Source organism: Stenella coeruleoalba (genome assembly GCF_951394435.1).
Source record: "Stenella coeruleoalba genome assembly, chromosome: 19".
In the NCBI taxonomy this organism is placed as follows: Eukaryota; Metazoa; Chordata; class Mammalia; order Artiodactyla; family Delphinidae; genus Stenella; species Stenella coeruleoalba.
This window is the reverse complement of record NC_137165.1, coordinates 14311060-14332470: the sequence shown is the minus strand read 5'-3', so window position 1 is coordinate 14332470 and position 21411 is coordinate 14311060. Positions and strand designations below refer to the sequence as shown.

General features: G+C 48.5%; 3 protein-coding genes across 9 annotated transcripts in view; 2 read left to right on the top strand and 1 right to left on the bottom strand.

The window, feature by feature from the left end:
- Nucleotides 1-3784, top strand: part of NXN (nucleoredoxin) — a 144098-nt gene extending 140314 nt beyond the window's left edge. Inside the window, exon 8 of the mRNA XM_079905142.1 lies at nucleotides 2-3784. Within this exon, the coding sequence (XP_079761268.1) occupies nucleotides 2-184 (183 nt within the window). The 3' untranslated portion in view covers nucleotides 185-3784. The remainder of the gene's footprint in view (nucleotide 1) is intronic.
- Nucleotides 3785-4090: 306 nt separating this feature from the next.
- On the bottom strand, nucleotides 4091-13485 carry MRM3 (mitochondrial rRNA methyltransferase 3). 6 transcript variants are annotated; one of them, XR_013825091.1, is made up of 5 exons: nucleotides 13171-13485; nucleotides 12677-12921; nucleotides 11101-11268; nucleotides 6465-8913; nucleotides 4091-6371 (listed from the first exon to the last, which is right to left on the bottom strand). XR_013825091.1 is itself a non-coding variant. In XM_079905143.1 (4 exons), exons 1-4 carry the CDS (start codon nucleotides 13482-13484, stop codon nucleotides 8369-8371), a joined length of 1272 nt encoding a protein of 423 aa, XP_079761269.1. In that variant the 5' UTR covers nucleotide 13485; the 3' UTR covers nucleotides 4091-8368. The 6 variants fall into 6 exon arrangements, 4 of the variants coding, with proteins under 4 accessions (XP_079761269.1, XP_079761270.1, XP_079761271.1 ...); XR_013825092.1 differs by having other exon boundaries at nucleotides 4091-6594; nucleotides 6716-8913; XM_079905143.1 differs by having other exon boundaries at nucleotides 4091-8913.
- Nucleotides 13486-13551: 66 nt separating this feature from the next.
- The window catches only part of GLOD4 (glyoxalase domain containing 4), a 26404-nt gene continuing 18544 nt past the window's right edge, over nucleotides 13552-21411 (top strand). For both annotated transcript variants that reach the window (XM_079904224.1, XM_079904223.1), the window contains exons 1-4: nucleotides 13552-13688; nucleotides 16484-16533; nucleotides 17094-17214; nucleotides 20952-21096. In XM_079904224.1, the coding sequence (XP_079760350.1) occupies nucleotides 13599-13688; nucleotides 16484-16533; nucleotides 17094-17214; nucleotides 20952-21096 (406 nt within the window). In that variant the 5' untranslated portion in view covers nucleotides 13552-13598. The remainder of the gene's footprint in view (nucleotides 13689-16483; nucleotides 16534-17093; nucleotides 17215-20951; nucleotides 21097-21411) is intronic.

Below are 21411 nucleotides of genomic sequence, written 5' to 3'. Positions count from 1 at the left end.
GGATGACATGACCGACTCCCTGCGAGATTACACCAACCTGCCCGAGGCTGCCCCTTTGCTCACCATTCTGGACATGTCAGCCCGGGCCAAGTACGTGATGGACGTGGAGGAGATCACCCCTGCCATTGTGGAGGCCTTTGTGAATGACTTCCTAGCAGAAAAGCTCAAACCAGAGCCCATCTAGTCGGGCTCCCGCTTCCCGGGATGTTATTTAAAACGCATTCTTCTCCTCCCCCTCCCCCGCCCTTCCCTCCACCCTTGGACTTTCCCAGGGTGTCCCGAATCACACAACCCAAGTGTCCAACCTCTCTGTGGTGCCTTGTTTTCTGCATTAACTCCTCAGCTAGCACCCTAGGGTGCGCATCCTCTCCAGCAGCAGAAGAACCTCCGTGTTTGGAGACTCTGCTTGGGATTCGCGGGGCTGGCATAACCCAGCCCGAACTGGGACTGCAGCCTTCTCTTGGTCCCTAGCTCTTGGTGAGGTATTTGCCAGGGTGTTCTTCTGTCAAGTGGGCACCAAGGGACAGAGCATCGGTGCTCTGGCTCTGCCTTAGGTGCCGGCACGTACGTGCAGAGCCCGAGGGTTCAGAGGCGCACGCGCGGCGGGTGGAGCAGGGAGAGGGCGGCAGCCGCGGAGGCCCCGTGCAGAGCTGCGGGCGAGGACGTCCTTTCCTAATTGACTTGGTCTGCCTCGGTCTGAGGGAAAAACACCAGCTTGTCAGCCGGTTCTCGGGCAGGGGCTCTCCAGCCCTCAAAGGAAGTTTGTGTTCTTTTCTGGTGAGGAAGAGAGTAGCTACGGTAATGATTCCCGTACTAATTGCTTACTTTGATGGAGCGCCTCCCATGTGATAAGAAGGAGCTGCTCATTCCTTCCTTCTAGCTCTTTCTTCCTTGATCTTGACCTTCTCCCAGTTTCTACCTTCTCAGATGAACAGCCCCTACAATCTTGGAATGTTGTTACTAAGTTCTCCCCCTTGGACATCTTCCCAAGAAGACGCGGTGGTCCTGTGTTCCCGGAGGAGCACCGCTCACCAGCTCAGACCTGACTCAGCCCGGCTCTGGGCCTGGGGCCGCTGGAGCTCTGCTGAGGTGCCCTTGCCCACCCTTGGTCACCCCTGCATTCCCTTTTCTTCTCAAAGCAGAACTTAAAAGAGACAAAAAAATTACCAGAAGCCTAGCTTTTTCCTAAGAACCTACAGAAAGGGCTGTGCCCTGAGGTGGGAGTGCAGGCCAAAAACAGGTCAGCTAAGAGTAGGCCCTGGGTCCGCTCTGCCGGGCCCAGCTCAGCTCCTTGTTTGGGCTGAACTGACCACAGAAAGGAAGCTAACAGCTGTGCTCTTAGGATTTGGGATGGAAGGCTTTGCCTAGGGCCTCACAGGGTTTCAGCCTATCTCAGTCAGAAGTCAGGGCCTTTAAAAGAATCTCAGGCCTCACCCCTGGCTCCACTCACAGCCAATCAAGACCATTTATTTGGAAAACCCAGCCCCCTCCAATTAGCTGTTGACATGTTGCTCCTTGCTGAGTGGGATTGTTGATTTGTAGTTCAGAGGTACAAATTTAGTTGGTAATTAGACTGTCACTGTTACCAGCCTGAAATGCAGTCACCTAGTAAGAAATAAAACAGGCATCTCTGGACGTTATCAACCACTTGGCCATTCCTGTCCTTCATAACGAAACTCTTTTGGCTTGTGCTCCGTGGGGTGGGCAGTGGCGGGGGGGGGGGGACACACAAGATCCTCTTGACTTTCACCGGATATTTGGCAGCTATGTTTCAGAATTTTTGAGAACCAAGCCCTAACGTGGTCATCTGTCGAATCCTCTGGAAGCCGGGATTCTCGTTTGGATTAGAGCGTCAGAGGCAGATCCCCCGCTGGAGCTCTGGCCGCCACCTCTCCGGGTTTGACTTGCTGTTGTGGGGGGTGGAGTCTCAGATTACAGACATCCTTGTGGACACGTGTTCATTCCCCCCCTTCACGGGAACACGTGCTCAGAAGCCTGAGAAGGCCAGTTGGAGAAACACAAGGAGTCCAGCACGGGTCCTCCTGTAAAGAATGGGGCAGTAGTTGGAGACTCAAACCCCGCTCTGTCCTAGGGCTGGGGGCTGCTCTGGGAGCCCTGCCGGTGTCTCCCTGGGGGGTGGGGTGTGTGGGGACGAGGGGAGGTCACCCTCACTTGGAGGATGGTCGGGATTTCTGTCTGTGCCCTGTACCATGATGGCCTTGGAACAAAGGTGGTCTCTCTTAGCAACTACTTAACCTTCTGGGGCAAAAGAAACAAAGTCCAGTTGAGACGTCCTCCTCGCAAGTCACTGCAGCAGAAAAATTACGTCATTTTTGATCCTTCTACGGTCCATACAGGGCCGACTAAACTACTTGCCACTAATGTCAACTGAACCCTTGACACCAGAATTCCCCTTCTGGAGGGGGGTGTGGAGGTTAAGATCAATGGGAAGGTTTGCCAAAAAGGTGCTTTTGGTTTATACGGTGGCAACTTTGGGGGAAAAATGCTGGGGGAGGATCACCTCACCAGTGAAAAATCCCGGTCTCTATAGTGCGAGAGATCTTAAAGGTTATTGATGCAGACGAAGTGGGTGGCATCTTAATTCCCACTAAGCAGCTCCAAAATATCTTAAAATTCTTGTCGCTGATCGGAAGCAGGTTAAAACGCCAGCTGTGACGTACTCAAGGTCTTCCGCCAGCAGCAAGGGAGACGGTGCCCTGCAGGTTGATGAGGCAGGATGGTGGCTGTAAAAGTGCCACCCTGGGGTTCCAGATCTGTGTTCACCACACTGACTTCCAGATCCGATTCTACCCATTTTCACAACAGAGACGAGTTTTTTTTTTTTTTACCTGTCCCCAACAATAAAGATCTGCTTAAGGAAAAAAGTATGTGTGTGGGGTTGGCATGTACAGCGGGCAGGTGTAAAGGCCAGAGGGCGACTGAGAATCAGCTTCTTTTCCAGAAGTGAGGGGGCTGCCTGCTACCCCCGCTCCAAGTGTGTCCTCGCAATCAATGACTCGCTCATCCAAGCGCAGGGAGCCTGTTCTGCTTTTCTGGCATCAGCCAAGCTTCAAGTGGTAATTTTCAGCCAGACTGTGTTTTTTCCTGTTGCCTAATTAAAGCCACTGAAAAGCTGTTCTCTCCTCCTGCGGCCTTGTTCCAGGGCAGCAAACGGAATTCTGCAGTGATAGACATAGTAGAATGTGGTCCAGGAACGGAGCAGCTGGACCCAATGAGGTCATCGGAGGAGGAGAACTACACACGCGTGTGCGTGTACACGTGGAGAGGCCCGCGGGCTTGGAGTGGCAGCCCTGGGAGGGGCCCAAGCGAGTAGCTGGTCCAGCGCCTCCAGTCACGCAAGCATTCTGTTCACTGTCGCCTCCCCCTTGGCCAGGCCCCTTGCCCGCTGGGAGCAGGAGCTGAGCACGGCGGCGGCGGCGGCGGCGGCGGCGGTGGTGGTGTGGATCGGCGAGCGGTGTGGATCGTGGGAGGTCCAGCAGTGCCCCTGCAGCTTCTCTCCGGTGCTGCGGCATGAACTGAGGACAGCCCAGAGCTCAGGATCTTCCATTTGCCCTGAAGCATCTGTGTTCAGTGAGCACTCAAACCTAAGTCCCTCTTTGCTGACACCAACAGGGACGAGAGCGCCCACTGCTTTCCTCCAAGCAGGCTGCTCAAGGGAAAATGCTTTGGGGACAAACGGCTGTTGTCTATTCGCCTCATTATTATTATTATTATTTTTTGCGGTACGTGGGCCTCTCACTGTTGTGGCCTCTCCCGTTGCAGAGCACAGGCTCCGGACGCGCAGGCTTAGCGGCCATGGCTCACGGGCCCAGCCGCTCCGCGGCATGTGGGATCCTCCCAGACCGGGGCACGAACCCGTGTCCCCTGCATCGGCAGGCGGACTCTCAACCACTGCGCCACCAGGGAAGCCCCTCGCCTCATTATTGATTGTTCATTATTAGCAAGTGGTGCATGTGTGAAGGGTAGAATATTTTCCAGGAAACAAAAAGCTCGGATATAGGAAATCTTATATTGGCTCTACTCTATGGCTGGGACTTCTTCTACGAGGGTAGATCTGACATCAGGACATTCTAGGTATGCCGAAGTGTGAAAGCAAGAAGAGAAGTAACTCTGCTGCATTTTTCAGCCTAAGTATGCCTCACCCTCTTGGCCTTCTGGAACACTTCCCGAGTCAGGAAATGTGTGATTAGATTTGGGTAGGACTTGTTCTGAGGGGCTGTAGGGTTTCCATGCAATAATGTGCCGCCTCATGAGAGCCTCTGTCCCCAGGCCTGTAGGCCAGTGTGCAGCCCCAGGAAGGCAGCCAGTCTCAGGTCTGACTCCTGGGCGCTCTTGCCTCACACAAGTAAGTCACCCACACGGGCTACAAGTGGGATATGAGAGGAGGCATGATTAGGACCCAGTCCCCCCAAACAGATCTCCTTTGATATCAGAGGATACGAAGTCCCCAGCCAGTCAAGCCACTCTGCCGGCCTGGGGTCACAGAGGTGCAAGGGCGGCTGGGAGGCCAGACCCTGCTACAGCCACGTCTCTCCCCAACCTTAGTTCTCTTCTTGCATTTTGAGGAAGGATCAGCTTTGGTGATGGTCTTCTCCAGCTATGAGACCTTAGTTGAAAAAACTTGCTCCTCCCTACAAAACATGTGAAGAACAGAGCTGCTACCATGCATGATGTATACACATTTTCAGTACCTGGCCTTCGAGCAGCGGCCTGGCTTCCTGAGGCTATGAGCGCCTGCAGCTGCTGCAAGGTAACGCGGGACCCTGGTTCAGGGACTGTCAGTCACCCACAGCAGCACATCTGGCTTCTAGCTTCTTTCTTTTGCGTGTTCACTGATGCAGAGGACGTGAGATCTTGGAGTTTAAAGGTGTCTACGTGAGTGTGTCCTTTAAAACACGTTTTTCAGGTGGGCCAGTCAGTTCTGCTCCTGCAGTGGGTGGAGGCGGCTTGGCCAAGAGGGGCCCACAGCACAGCCGTGGTTTTCAGCACCAGTCGGGGAACCCTGGGCAAGGTGCTGATCCTGGAGTCTTCGTGTGGTGGAACAGAAGTGGAGCAGTTCAGCTTTTGGTGACATCGGGTGTTGCTAATAGCCCTGGGGCAGGTGGTAAAAGGCCCCAGTGGAAACCAGTCCCCCGAGGTCTGTTTATCCTCTGGGCCTTAATGACTGAGATTCTAACATGAGCTAGTAGCCACGGCGGGGGGAGGGAAGAGGACCTTTCTGCCTCCCCTGCCCTGAAACTCTAAACGGGGCGAGGCAGTGGGTTCTCAGTGTGAGTCCCAGGCACCTGGGGACATCAGCATTAGTCCAGAGCTGCTTTCCCAGAGGCTCCGTTCAAGGGGAAAAGATGTGCTAGTTTTTTCTGAGGCAGCTACTTCCCACTTCTGTCCATTTCCTCCCTAGTTTTTGGTCCAATGTTCTATACTTCAGATTCTGCCGAGAATGAATGACAACGTGGCTGGGTCTTCAACTTTAGCACCTCTGAGCACAAACAGCTTGCAAAAGGCCCACTGTGGTGGAGGGAGACTTTTGATTCCATCCTCTTTCACAAGTTATATCCAGGAAAAATCCCCACCCTTCCCTTCAGGGTTGGGAGTGGTTGATGCGTGACTGCCCCCTTGTGGCAGAAATTACCATTACAGCCACATGCAACACAAAAGCAAGGGGCAGCTTGGCCAACCTTCTGAAGGCTTCTCTTTCAGCCAAGCAATGTGTTTTACTTGTCATATACTGCTCAGTTTTCATCCTGTCTCCTGGGGAAATGGTGACATAAATATTGGCCTCAAAACTGAGAAGAATTTCCAGATGGCTAATTTCCATCACTAGGCAAACAATTTCACCACCATTTGCTTCCCCTGTAATCATTTTAAAGAAAGGACAATTTGCCCTCCCCTCTGCTAAGTTATACGCACAAATATACAAAAAGAACTCACAAGGCATGGTATACAAGTCATGGACTATAAAGTGAATGGGATGTAAATGTCTTTTCCTTCTTACACCCAGGATGACAGAATGACTTGCTAGGTGTGCTCTTCTGCGGTGCTTTGTTTTTCTAAACAAAGACAAGGTATGGGTTTGTTGTTCTTTCATTGGTTTTTATTCTGCAATAAAAGCCAGCAGGAATAATAACCCAGGGACAAAAATTGCCAGAGACTGGTTTCATGCTGAAAAGGCATGAGCCTCTTTTTATTTTTTTAAATATTTATTGGAGTATAATTGCTTTACAGTGGAGTGTGTGTTAGTTTCTGCGAGCCTCTTTTTAGTGACGTGTTTCTTTAGCACTTTTCCAAGGTGTTGGGAGACTGTCAATAGAGTGGTATCGTTCTCCGGTGTCCACCGCCCCCAATTTCGCCTGCTGGTGTGACGGGCATTATAGCTGTGAAGCTGGCAGAGGGCCCCAGCCTTTGTGGGCTCAACACAGCATGAAGGCTGTGGGCTTTTCTACTTTTTAGAAGCTGATGAGGGATGGAGAGTCTCAAGAACATTCTGGGGGCCGCTGTCACCCAACATCTGTGCGGGGCCCTGGGCAGCCCCAGACCAGAGTGGGACACCAGAGCAGCTTCTGGCCAGTCAGCCTGAGAGAGCACAGCCAACCAAAGAGATTGTTCTTTTAAAAACCCCTCCCCTCAAACATAACAAAGCAATCCCACTGGGGCACCACGTGGGGCACGGTCATGCGTGACCTTTTGGTCTTACCAGGGAGCTCGGCGAGCCAAGGGAGGAGGCAGGGGTCCACGGTTCGTCCTGGGCATGCTGCAACGCATTGGACCTCCCTGTGATGAGCAGCTGAAGGGCTCCCGAGGAACCCCAACCATGACGGGGGCCACTGTATGGAAGGGACGTGGTGACACTACACTGCTAGTGTCTGTCCTCAACTCCAACCATATTCACTGTGGTGGTAAAAGCACTGCTTGAACTAGGTCCCATCCTCTGGTTCCGCCATCGCACCTCACACACGCGCAGTGACTTACACACACAGCGATTACCATCTGCCTTTGCCCTCGTGTCCCTGGCTACATCCCACTGGCACTTGGTAAGTAAGGATCCAGCTTGCCCTTGTCCCCTGGGGGTTTGAGAGAGAGAAGAACAGCAGGGTCTTGCTGCAGAGTTGTGGGCTCAAGGGCCCCAAGCTCTCATCCTCAGAACCTCAGCCTCTCCCCTCACAGAAGCCTCTGTTCACACAGCCTCCAGGAACAGTGGCATTTTCCTAACAGTTCTGTTTATGCAGGATGGGGGATTAATGTAAACAAGTCATTACATTTAACCAAAAGTGTTATACAGAGTAGGACTAACAGCAGGAAGCTAGTAAAAAGGGTACAGCTTTGCTGACAGATAGATGCAGGATTAAGCTGAAGATTTAAGAACTGTTTCCTCCTTTTCTGAACCAAGTTCTCAAAAAGATATCTGCAGAAGTGCTAAGAAGGTGTAATACCACCTGAAATGGTGGTATCAGCTCTTTCACCAGAAATGGGGGAAAAAAATTGTGTCATACATAAACAGTGTTTAAGTCATGGCCTGAATTAACCATCACAGAGATTAACACAGCCAAGCCAAAAGAAGAGCCAGCTACTGAACGCCATCACCTGTAGCCCTCAGCTTCCTGGGTCATTAACCTCTCAGCAATGTCCTCATCACTAGGCCAAAGATGAAAAGACAGGGATTGAGACCCACTGACCACACTGAAATAAAACTTTTTTTTTTTTTTTTTTTGCTGTACGCGGGCCTCTCACTGTTGTGGCCTCTCCCGTTGCGGAGCACAGGCTCCGGACGCGCAGGCCCCGTGGCCATGGCTCACGGGCCCAGCCGCTCCGCGGCATGTGGGATCCTCCCGGTTCGGGGCACGAACCCGTGTCCCCTGCACCGGCAGGCGGACTCCCAACCACTGCGCCACCAGGGAAGCCCCTGAAATAAAACTTTTTAATGTAATCTGCTGGTCTACACTTCACAGGGGTGAAGTCAACTTCCACTGACCAATGATCACAGGAGTTGAGTGACCAAGGCCGGCCTCTAACCAGCGCTCCATGATTGCAGAGCACCCCCAGCTGTGGAGGGAGGGGTCCTCCCTACCCAAGGTGATGCCCTCAGCAACTTTCTGGGCACAAAGATGCTCCTTGGTGGAGTTTTTAAAAACATACAGCCATGAGGAGCATTTACTTATGTTGTCTCTCTCTTACCCCCCCACACACGTACATATACACACATATATAAAAGTCGGTGGGAAGATGGAGATCTCAGGAGGAATTTTGGCCTTTGTTATTTTTGAGGCTAAGCAGAAAGTCAGGGAAGTTCTTATTTTTCCAATAACCACAGAGACAACCTAAAACTGAGGACTGGCTTCCACGTCCCCTCTCAGTGGTAACTCCCATCCCTGCTCAGGTGTTCCGCCCTCACCCGCAGTTGTCTTCTCCCTTCAAAGAGCAGGATGCTCGCAGCCATGGCCGAGTTCAGGCTGTCCACACCAGGCACGATGGGGATCAGCAGCCTCCCGCCCCCCGTGCTCTCAGCCAACTGCAGGGACTCCAGGCTCACGCCGCTGGTCTCCCCACCTATCACCACAGCTGCAGGTGCCTCTGTCCAGTCTGAGTCGTAACTCTGGACCTCAAGTTCAGGGAGCCAGCCTTTATTGGCTGCACTTTCTAGATACTCTTCCTCCTCCTCATACTTGTGAAACTTTAGGGGTCGTCGGTCACATACCCAGCCGTAGTCACTGGCCTTATTAGACATCTGGGCCTGGGCCTGTGTGTAAAGGCCACAGTTGTCAGCCACGTAGACGCGGGTGTCATTGGGCAGGTAGTTGGGCACTGCTTCCCAGTCCAGGTTGTTGATGATGGGCACTTGGAAATGTGCGCCCATACCTGCCCGCAGCACTTTGGGTTCCCAGGCATCCACACAGCCTAGAAAATAAAAGGATCCAATTAACATTACAAACCTTCCCAGACATGGGGACTTTGAAGTAAATCAGATTAATTCTGGATCAGGAGATAAAACAAGAAATGTCCTAGTGTGGCCTTCTTGGTGGCTGAGGCCTCTGCCTCCTCAGCTATGGCGGTGTCCAGCCAAGGGACTGGAGGACTCGTTCCTGCTAGTGCTGAAACAGATTTTATTCATCCCTTCAACATTTACCACACACAGGGAATTCCCTGGTGGTCCAATGGTTAGGACTCGGTGCTTCCACCCCTGCTCGGGGAACTAAGATCCCACAAGCCATGTGGTGAGGTCAAAAACAAAAAACAAAACAAACAAAAGAAACATTTACCACACACGTGCCAGACATTGGACGGGAGATGAGAGAGCCTTAAAGTCCCCAAACTCAAGGAGCTCATGATGGAGTGGGCAGTGGCGTCGGGACGACATTTCAGCAGGTGACTACGCTACCAGTAACAACTGATGTAAAAGAAGCATGAACAAGGTAATAGAAAACTCTCGTACGAAGCAGGGCTATCGAAGCAGGAAAAACCACCCGAGAACACAACACTGAGCGGGATCTTGAAGGTTAGGAGGGTTTTGTCAGAATGACCGGGTCAGAGGACAAAGTTACAGAAGTGGGAAGAAAAACTAAGTAAGGCAATTGGGCCAATTACTGAGTGGGGGTGGGATGGGGGTGAGGTGGGAGATGAGACCGGAGGCAGGAAAGGACCAATTTAAAGGAGGCTGGGTATGCCAGGCTGAGGAGTTTAGGATTTTATCCAGAAGACAATATAATGACCCTGAAGGATTTTAAGCAAAGTAGTGACAAAATCTGGTTTTTGTTTTAGAAAGACCCATTTGGCTTCCATGTTGAATCTGGATTGGAGCAAGGAAGATGCTAGAAATGGGGAAATTAGACTGGAGGCAATTACAGTAATCCAGGGAAAACCAAGGCCACAGCCCTTTCTTCCATACACACTTCCTCTCCCTTCCGTGCAGTCGTGCTAAACCCAACCACCTCTATGCATCAGCAGACACTTGGCCTTTCCCACAGGTCGGGAGACAGCAGGACCAGGGCACCACATATCCGGTATCCTCCCTGACTTGTTAGCACGAGTCTCCTCATTATAAGTTATCTTAGAAGTTAGCCTGTCAAACTTCAGGATAGGTTAAGTAGGCAAACCAAGTTTATAAAGGAAAAAAAGACATGCAGAATGTACACTGTTCACATGGATCCCCAACCACAGGAACGAGGCATGGAAAGTGGGCTGTGTGCCAAGAGGTGGCAGGAGGGGCGGGCAGAAGAGGGGCCCAGACTGGAGGGGCGCCATCTAGTCTGACCCCTCCACCGGTGGGGAGCAAGGGACAAGGTGAGACTCCCTCTCATCCTGGTGTCCTCAGCACTGGCCACCACACCAAGTGTTCCTACTCTTTCCCTACCTCTCACACACCATCCACCAGCATCAATGTGGAAACCACACTGCCTGGATTATACAGGTGCATTCCCAGACCACACCTGCTCTCCGAGGTCTCAACAGTGAGGCAGGTGAGTGGGGTACTGATGATGGAACCCCGCACCTCACTCATCCCAGCGGAGAGATGCATCCCAGTGAGGCCTGACTGGGAGGAGGAGCTGTCAGGAGCAATTCAGGCGAGTCTCAGCAATGGGACCACTTCAGTTTACACCAAATGGTAGCTTGACTGTTTCTGATGAATGATCCTCTCCCTCCCTGCTCCCCCCGGGTTGTAATAGCCCTTTCAAGCATGTCCGAACTGTTAGGCAAGTCTGTTTGGAACCAAGGCTACTAATTCCCGTTTCTGACGAGAGGAGATAACCAAGTGTTCAAACCAGCATCTGTTTCTTCCCTGATTAATTATAAGTTCTTTAATAACGTAACAGGTGTCAAAATAATTTTAAAGATAATCAACATGAATGAGTGTGCCAGGCACAGTGCTAAGTACCTGATATTCATCATCTCACTTAATCCTTAGAACAACCTTACCAGGTAGATTCTGTTATGCCCACTTTACAGATGAGGAAATTGACATTCAGAATACTGCTTACACATAGCTACCAAGGGACAAATCCAAGATTCAAATACACACATGTCTGCCCACAGAGCCAGCTCACTTACAAACAGCCACCTGATCCACCCAGTAGCAGGTGCTCTTACCTTTGGTGAGTAACACTTTGCTGCAGCCTACGCCAGCAGCAGATCGCAGAATTGTCCCCAGGTTCCCAGGGTCACGGAGATTGTCACAAATCAACAATATGGGCAGTGCGTGGAGAAGCTGAGTCTCTGGGTATGTCATCTTGACGTGGTCAGGTTTGGCAAAAATCCCTAAAGAAAAAAAAAGGTGGTTCATTTGTCTGGCATGGGGAGTAATTTGACTTTTCATTTATTTATCATTCTTTGTGTATTCTTAATTACATACTAGGTGAAAACATTCTGATCGAGAAATTCAGTGCCCTCCTCTCCCTCATAACTGCTTTCAACCTTGGAGTGTATCCTTTCAGAACTTGTTCCATGCATCTCCCTACATGTATGTCCATCTACCCATATATAAGTGCTTTTTCTTTTACCTAAAAAAAAAAAAAAAAAAAAAAATCACACTCTATGAAATTATTCTGTAACCTAGTAATTCTTTTTTTCTTTTTGGGCCTCACTGCATGCCTTGTGGGATCTTAGTTCCCCGACCAGAGATCAAACCCGGGTCCTTATCAAGGACAACTATAGCTAATAAGAGCACAGTTACTTAGACTGAGTGGAGGACTTTAGTAGTCCAAGTTCCCACCCTATGGGAGAGCTCTGGGCACGGGGGCACAGATTCCTAGGATTTGCTGGGTTACAGAAACAAGAGACTGTCCCCAGAATTTCCACTCCCAATTAATAGCTATACAGTGAGCCCACTACAGGGAATATGCATGCACAACTGGTGTGAGAGGCCCTGGCCTAAACATTAGAATCTTGAAGAAAACGCCTTTCCTGCCCCAACTATCCCTTACTATCTAAGAGAAATCTCTACACTCACACATTCGATTCTCATATCTTGAATGTCAAAAAAGTATAAAGAGTTTAGTCTTTCCATATTTAGAAAAAAGACTTTCTAAGTGCTAACAGTCTATTAGAATCTTGAGTTGGATTCAATCAAATGAAGACATGGTTTCCTGTTCAACAGGCTAAACCGGGCGACAAATTGCAGCTTACTGCTCAGACCTGCTTCTAGAATAAGGGGGTCAACAATATATAGGTATTACCACACTGGCAGAGGTTTTGTGGAAATAGAGGGTAAATCTTTTGGTAAACATTTTAATTTTTTTGTTTTTGGCCGTGCCTCGTGGCTTTCGGGATTTTAATTCCCCGACCAGGCATCGAACCTGGGCCCACAGCAGTGAAAGCACCGAGTCCTAACCATTGAACCACCAGGGAATTTCCAACATTTTCTTAATTTTTAATTGAACACTTAAGGTTGAAGAAGTGACCCCCAAAAAATAAGGTCTGAGGAAGACTGATTATTCCCTAGAGACTATAAAAAACCCACAATACAAATGACAAAAAAATGGCTTGAGTCTCCACTGAAGATACAAGATGCAAAGATTTGAGAAATGTATTTTTCTGGGTGTCTTAAGAAAAGGTTAGGCACAGTAATATTTTGAATTTGGTTTAAATAAAATTTGTTGCCCTGAGACAAATATGAACAAATAATCCCAAGTCTCTACTTCTAGAGACACACTGGATAACCACTGACCCATTATTCCTTGTGGTGTTACTAGGTCGGACCAATCCTTGATATCCTCAAATTTCACCTTAATGAGGCTAACACCTTTCAGCTTCTCAATGGGCAGCTCCTTTATGTAGTCCAGACGGCTAAAGAAGAAAACTCTGGGCACAGCACCAGCCTTGAGAGCATCTGCAATCAGCCTACGACCTTCCAACAGGATCTTCCCTTGCTTTTCCCGAAATTGCCTGGACTTAACTACTGTCATCACACTGCTGTGGGTGGAAACAAAAAGACGGGTAATTACCAACATCCTCGTTACGGAGACACATCTAGTTCTAACAGACATGAAGAGCTTCGCGGGGAAAGAAACGAACTGTTAGACACTTATCCTACCCTCCGTGCATAATAAAAACCAGCGAGTTGTGCTTCAAGAGGTCCTCCAACGGGAGGAAAAAGGTCAAGGTCTCGTTGTGAGGGGAAAGAGAAACGAGAAAACTCGACAAGCCTCAGGAACACATCACCTCAGCCTTTTGTCTCCGGGGAAAGCCTTATCATAGCGAAGCCCCGACTCTTCCCAGGTGCTGGGGGTCTGGGATGGGGGCACCTGACGCGACTGCTTCAGTCGCTGCTCGCGGGGACTGGCCTCTGCCGCCGCCTTCCGAGGCTGCTTCCCGGGACCGGGCTTCCGTTCCACGACCTGACCTGATGGAAACACCACTTTCACGGGGCTGCGCCGCAGCGCCCGGACCCAGCGCCGCGCATCGAGTTCCCAAGTCCGCACCACCGGCAACAACGGTCGCGTGGCCCAACACGCGCGCTCCCCCAGCACCGCCATCTTCCCCTGCGCCGTGAGCTGCGTCACGAAGGCGCGCCGGCGGCGATCAGTGACGTCACTACCGCGCCGGCATCCTCTGTGGGCGGTGCGGCGCTGTACGAGTAACGGCTGGTCATGGGGTCTCGTCGATCTTTGCACTTCGTGTTCAAAGTGGGAAACCGCTTCCAGACGGCTTGTTTCTATCGTGATGTCCTGGGAATGAAGGTGGAGACGGGGCGGAGAGGGGTTGGCGCGCGAGGGGGTCGCGGGAGGCTGAGCCCCACATGGCCGAGGGAGGGGAGAAAAGGGTGTGATGTGGATTTCAGCGGGAACCCGGGTGTCCGACCTTAGCCCCTAGACTTCCCATTAGCTCTGTGGTTTTCAACTTCAGGAAGAGCCGTGAGTCGCGGCTTGGGTTAGATGGACTTTGAAAGGGGGTCACACTTACTAGTCGCCGATTGTGTTGCCCACACACGTTCTTTCATTTAAGTTTATTCACGAATGTTTATTCCTGCCCTTGCGAAGCTTCTAGTCTAGTGGGAAAGGCAGTAAATAAAAAGTTATATATAATACTCCTCCGGTGAACAATGACTCTCTTCTGGTTTGGAGCCTTTCGGTTTAGATATCAGCATTAGTCAGAGTTCTGCTTCTCTTGTTGCTGGTTTGAATGGTCTCTTGGATATTCAGTCTCTGGGTGAGTGCTCCAATTCTTCTCTCCATAGTCCAGATCTAAGTGTGAAGTGAGAAGCCATCCTCGTCTCCAACACCTGGAAGTCGCCTCTCTCCAGCTCTGAGCAGCTGTGATTCTGCAGAGATCACCTGGGTGGCAAGCGCTGGTGGAAGCTATTGGGGAGCTTCCTGATAAGCAGGGACTTTAGATGTTGTCAACTGAAACAAAAATGCATAACCTAAAATTTTCGAGTTAAGTTCTTTTTGGGAACCTTACTGAGGACTATAGCCTGGAAGACAGCCTCTCAGATAGCTCTGAGGAACTGCCCCGAAGAGGCAAGGGCGGAGCTAGAATATATATGAGTTTTTTTCTGGGGGGGAAAAAAAACAAAACCACGTAGTTGAACATCAAAAGATTACTGCTAATCACAAAAACAGACATCTCAAGTTAATGCTTCTTTCTTTTTTTTTAACTTGGGATTTTTAAAAATAAACATTTATTTATTTTTGGCTGCATTGGGTCTTCGTTGCTAAGCACGGGCTTTCTCTAGTTGCGGCGAGTGGGGGCTACTCTTCACTGCGGTGCGCGGGCTTCTTATTGCGGTGGCTTGTCTTGTTGCGGAGCATGGGCTCTAGGCGCGTGGGCTTCAGTAGTTGTGGCTTGGGGGCTCTAGAGTGCAGGCTCAGTAGTTGTGGCTCATGGGCTAAGTTGCTCCACGGCACGTGGGATCTTCCCGGTCCAGGAAGTGGTCCCCTGCATTGGCAGGCGGATTCTTAAGGACTGCACCACCAGGGAAGTCCCAGAAGATGGGTTCTGGATTCATTGAAATTATTCCTTAGATATGCATCTTAAATATCTAGGGCCAGCATCCAAAGCATGGAATGCTTCTTGTTTTTCTCCATCCTGAATTCCCTTCAAGGTGCACTGTTGGTGGGCCACTGCAGTAGCTGATGCCCTGGTCCTTGTAGAAATGGAGTTGCAGGCGACATTCTTTGTTTACAGTGTGCAAGAGTGCGATTTAATGTAAAGACACCGCAGGAGACATGGAGTGCAAAGGGAGTTACCTGAATTCATCAGTCATTTAAAAAACATCACCCACTTCATGGTTCTGTGTTGGGCTTTGGTGACAAAGATGAAAATAACCCTGGTATCTGTCCTCAATTAAAGCTCCTGGCTTGGAATGGGGGTGGGAATTGTACATTGCTGATGGTAACGGTACTTGAAATTTGATGATGGAAAACCACAGAGCTCTCTCTTAATGTGTTTCCTCATTGATAAAAGTGTGGTTGTAAAGATTAAACACATTATTATATGTGTAGTATTTGATACATGGTATGTCTTATGTAAGTGTTAGCTACCATTATTATAAAAGTACAACAGTAAGAGAGCTTTAACTCTAACCTGGTCCTCAGGAAATAATTCATGGAGACCTTGTACTTGAGGTGACCTCTAGAGATAGGTGGGATATCCATAGACCTAGATTAGAGGGAGGAGTATACTAGAAAAACTGAACAGCCAATGCAAAGTTAAGATATGTTTGGGAAGCACCACTAGTTTTATGTGCCTTTAGTTTTTTGGGTTTTTTTTTGTTGTTGTTGTTGGTTGCTCCACATGGCTTACGGGATCTTAGTTCCCTGACCAGGGATCGAACCCCAGCCCTGGCAGTGAGAGCGCGGGGTCCTAACCACTGGACTACCAGGGAAGTCCCTGATAGTATCTTGAATAATATGCTAAGGAATTTGGATTTGATGTCATAGAAAGTGGGGAGCTCTCTTACATTTTAGAACAGGGCAGTGGTGTGATCAGAGCTGTGCTTTAGGGACTTAATTTTATGGTGGTATTAAGGAAAGAGATCAATAAGATGATTTCTAATAAATAGTCTGTGAGAGATGTGATGGGAGCTTGAACTGGAGCAGTAGCTGTGGGACTCAAAAAGGAAAACAGAAACTGACACATTGAGAGCCTACTGTGTAGTAGGTTCTGTGTCAAATGCTTTAATAAATTATCTATTTTCACAACATATTAGGAGACTCAGATCCTAATATGTTGTTCTCAGAGTTACACAACTACTAAGTGAAGGCCACACTTTTTTCACTACACAGTACTGCTTCCCGATCTAAATATAATAGATTTACAACTTTGGTTGGTTGCCTGACCCTTGGTATCAAGCCCATCTTTCTTACCTCTACTACTTCCAGCCTGGGAAAGATATACAGCTCGTTATCTTTTGTTTGTTTTACACAGAAAGCTTACAAATAATAATGTCTGTGTTTTGACATTTTACTTTGTGCTAAATATGCTGTGTGTACTACTAGGACAACTTTGCCATTAATTCTCATTCCCTTACCAGATTCTTCGGCATGAGGAATTTGAGGAAGGCTGCAGAGCTGCCTGTAATGGGTATGACCCCTTGTTTCTTAAAATCTTCTTTAGTCTCTGAATACTCCTGAAGAACAGAAAGCAGTTTCTCAAAGCGAGTAGAAGGCAGTAGAATAAATTAAGGAGGCAATAAATTAGGGAGGCAGCTTCAGGGTCACAAATAAGTATATGCTGTGGATGAAGCAGTGTCTTATGGAGTATCTCTTAAGTTAGTAACCATGGCAAGCTGAGAAATTCCAAGGCCTGATGGGAATTGCATGCTTGACAAGTAGGCAAAAAATGAGTTAAGGTCAGGTGGGACGGCTGTCCCTATAGGATTCAGCTCCCTACTTTAAAGAAAAGGTAAACGAATCTTTCCCTCAAGTAAGTGCCAGACAAATGGTCTTTTGAGCCTTTGGTGATGGGGCCCATGAGCGCTGTGCACAGCTGCTCTTAGCACCGGCTGAGGTCATCTCATCCTTATGGGTACTTGGAGGACCAGAAGGGACTGCCCACCTCTTTGTCCCAATAGTTCTTTGGGGGCAACCTGAAGCAGATTTTGTCTGTGGTCACTGGGTTCATTTTTTTTTTCATTTTTCTAGGCCTTATGATGGAAAATGGAGTAAAACAATGGTGGGATTTGGACCTGAGGATGATCATTTTGTTGCAGAACTGACTTACAATTACGGCATTGGCAACTACAAGCTTGGCAATGACTTCATGGTAAATATCATTTTGTTCTAGCAGATTTTTGGCTGTACCTTTTAGAGAGGTCACTGATACGGCTGTAGATAACGATGACTACTGATTGATGGCTTTGGGGTGCAGTTTAGTGATTAGTTTTTTGATATTTTCTATTTAAAAAAGAACAAAACCAAGAAACCTGCTTGGGCCCCTGTCTCCAAGCTGGCTCAGGGTGAAATGTGTTCTCCCACCACTTAGGAATCAAGCTCAAGACTTAGAGACAGGTTTGAAGGAGACAAGACTCCCCTGGGGGAATGACTGAATCTCAGGAGGTGGAAGGGCCAGAGTCAATGGTTCGTCAGGTCCTCATCACCATCCAGGGAAATATTTTCTCTCTAGTGGACAGTTGTGATTGGGGTGAGTGATTGCAGTGAATCCTAGTCAGAGAAAAATCTGAGAAGGTTTTAAGGATAGAAAGAAGGTGTCATTGCATGCACCGCATTCATTAATGCATTCAAGAATTCAAGTTATTGTGCACCTGTTATAGTAATAGTGTCTATCATTTGCTGAGCAGTTACTGTGTGCGAGAGGGAATGTCACTGGGCCCAAATACATAGCAAGAGAGGAGTAACTGATTCTTACCCAGAATCTACTGAGCAACTCTACCTCATGCTAGATGTTATTTTGCTCATTTGATCTCGCTATTCCTGTTAACTCATGTTAAAATAATGGTACCTAGATTGAAGTTTGTAGGACCAGATATATATAAAAGTGTTTTGTAAATGGAAAGGACTGCTCAGATATAACATATTAATACATTTCTCTTTCTCACTCTCCATGCCTCTCACTAATTTATTCATTTAACAGATATTTATTGTGACTTGCTCTATGCCATGTACCTTGTTAGTCCTGGGGATACCATTTAGAGTATGTTCCCTGGCCTAAGCAGTTTCCTGTCTGATAGGGGAAACAGGTAAAGAGACAACAAGAATACCGTGTGATAAGTTCTAAGATAGGGATAAGAACAGGGGAATGTGGGAACACACAGGAGGAATTTCCAGCCTGTGCTCAGACAGATGAGAGCTCAGGGACGGCTTCCCAGAAGTGACGTCTGAGCAGGGTGAGGGGGGCAGGGTGGGAGGGTGAGATGGCTGTCCTCAGCATGTGCACAGGCCTGGAGGTGAGAGGGAGCATGGCGCTAAGAGAACTGTGAGTGACTCACTCTGGCTGGAGCTTAGTGTGTGAAGAAGGGAGAGTAGAGTTGAGGCTGGAGGAGTGAGCAGGGGCCACATCATATCAGGACGTTCAGACTTTATTCTGAAAGCAGACTGGAGCCACTTTTAAGCAGGGGAATGACGCAGTATTTGCCATGCACAAGAATCCGTGGCTAGAGCAGGGAGGTTGGGTTGGCAGGGAGCAGGACTGGAAGTGACGCCACCAGCACACAGGATACACAGCAACCTGCAGTTCCGTAACTAACAAACGCAGCAGTAGTGGGGGAGGGAGGGAGAGGATGGATTTGAGAGATGTCAGAGGTAGAGTTCATAGGATTTGGTGATTGAGTGTATATGAGGGTCTCTGTTTCTCCTTATCTTTCTTTTCTTTACTCTCCAAATTTAAATCAGGGAGAAAAAAAAAGAGCAAAACCATCTTGGTGCCATAAACATTTAATCGGCTCAGGTCAAATGTTGATCAGTGGGCCTGCAGGTACTAGAAGCCATGTAGGTGGAGAACAGCTTGGTGGCTCTACTGTGGGTCTTCCCAGGAGACTTTGGTAGTAAGAGAGCCCTGATGAAAGGTGCCTTCTGTGCTGCTCCTCAGTTCATGGAACACAAAGAAAAACAGGTTAAATAGAACTCCCATATGTATAAAGAACCCCTGTATAGTGAAAAGAAGAGGAAGTCTCTTAAACATTGAAAAAGATGTTCAACTTCCGAGCTGCCATTTGTCATCTATCAGATTGGCAGAAATCAAAAGGTGTGATAACACACTGTGAGGAAGGGTGTGGGAAAACTGCCACACTCATGCATTACTAATAAGAGTGTGAAGTGGTACAGCCTCAAGTTTGGCAGTATCAAAATAATTAGTGCCTTTACCCTTTGACCTTGCAGTTTCACTTCTAGGAGTTTAGTTTATGCATATGTTAACAAATATGTGAAATGACCTATGTATTAAATTATTTATTATTGAGTGTCTGCTATGTGCCAGGCACTGTTCCACGAACTTCGGATAAGCGGTGAACAAAACAGACAGAAATCTGTGCCTGGTAGGGGAGGGGGCCCAGGGCCTGACAGACAACAAATAATAAATTTCAATGAGGCTTCCCTGGTGATGCGGTGGTTGGGAGTCCGCCTGCCGATGCAGGGGACACGAGTTCGTGCCCCGGTCCGGGAGGATCCCACGTGCCATGGAGTGGCTGGGCCCCTGAGCCATGGCCGCTGAACCTGCGCATCTGGAGCCTGTGCTCCGCAACGGGAGAGGCCACAACAGTGAGAGGCCTGCATACGGCAAAAAATAAAATAAAATAAAAAAATAAATTTCAATGAATGAATAAATAATATAATATAATGTAATATATGTTATTGAATATTTTAAAGGTGATTATTGTAATGGGGTAAGAACAGAACAGGATAAGGGGGGTTGGGAGTATGGGGCAAATGACCGGTTTTATTTATTTATTTTTTTTGCAGTACGCGGGCCTCTCACTGTTGTGGCCTCTCCCATTGCGGAGCACAGGCTCCGGACGCGCAGGCTCAGCGGCCATGGCTCACGTGCTCAGCCGCTCCGTGGCATGTGGGATCTTCCCAGACCGGGGCACGAACCCGTGTCCCCTGCATCAGCAGGCAGACTCTCAACCACTGCGCCACCAGGGAAGCCCCCACTTTTAATTTTAAGTGGGGCGTTGAGAGCAGGTTTCCATGAGGAGGTGACATCTGAGCAAAGTCTTGGAGATAAGGGAGTTAGCCGTGTGGATATCTCGGGGAAGAGCATTTCAGCTAGGAAACAGCCGGTGCAAAAGCCCTCAGACAGCGCCTGGCACGTTTTAGAAAACGTGAGGAGGCCAGCATGGCTGGAAAAGAGCCAGGGGAGAGGGGGAGGAGGGGGGCTCAGAAATGACATGGGTCAGATTGTCTTGGCCCTTTCAGGCCATCGTAAGCCATCCGTGAGTGAAATGAAGAGCCATCAAGGGTTTTAAGCAGAGGAACAACAGCATGGGGTTGCCGTCTTGAGATAGACTGTAGGGTGGGTTTCAGAAAGTTTACTCCGGCTGCAGAGTGGATGATGGATTGACAAGACTGGAGGCAGAGAGAGGCTGATCTGCAGTCCAGGCTAGAAACGAGGCCGGGCACATCGGAAGGCATAGTGCGCATTCTTAGGCATTTTGATTAATTTAAGTAAAGAATGCCTCGATAGTTGGTTTATGTATTTTGGTTTAAAAAGCAAAATTAAAAAGAGAACATTTTAAATAAGTAGCTGGCGAACCAAGGGTAAGATCAAGATTTCTCTGACCAGATCTCAAGTGAGGAGAGATTATCTTTGGTATTAAATGAATCAACTTTCTCTGGCATTTGTGTTTCTGTCCTACAATTCACAAAGTTTAGAATCTTTGTGGGAGAAAAATGTCCAAAACCTACTTCAAAATTACTAGCAGAAAATTTTGAATGCCAATTAAATCTTAGGTGATTTGATGTAAAGGCAGTGGGGTTTTGCTTCATTACCTTCTATAAAAGATCTGTTGTGATTACGCACTTGGATGATACTGTTGTTTGCCATAGGGTATCACGCTCGCTTCTAGCCAGGCTGTCAGCAACGCCAGGAAGCTGGAGTGGCCACTCAGTGAAGTGGCAGAAGGTGTTTTTGAAACCAAAGCCCCAGGAGGATATAAGTTCTATTTGCAGAACCGCAGTCCACCTCAGTCAGGTAATTATCCCCACACTGACAAAAGCCCTCTGTCTAAAGGCTTCTGATGGAAGGAGAGAGGGAGCTCAATTTCTGTCTCTTGTGGAGTCTTTCTATATTGACATGACACATCTTTCCCAAGCCAGTGTTGTTATTTGTCCTCTAAGAAATTATATTCTCATATCAGAATTTGAGTGCATCACTGTAGGGGTTCTGGACTGGTTCTATCTATTCTACTGGTAATGTATCTGTTTAGGATACTTCCAGCTGCAGATATTAGGTACCCAACTGTAGCTTGAACGGTAAGAAAATGTTTTAGTTCACAGAGCAGGCATT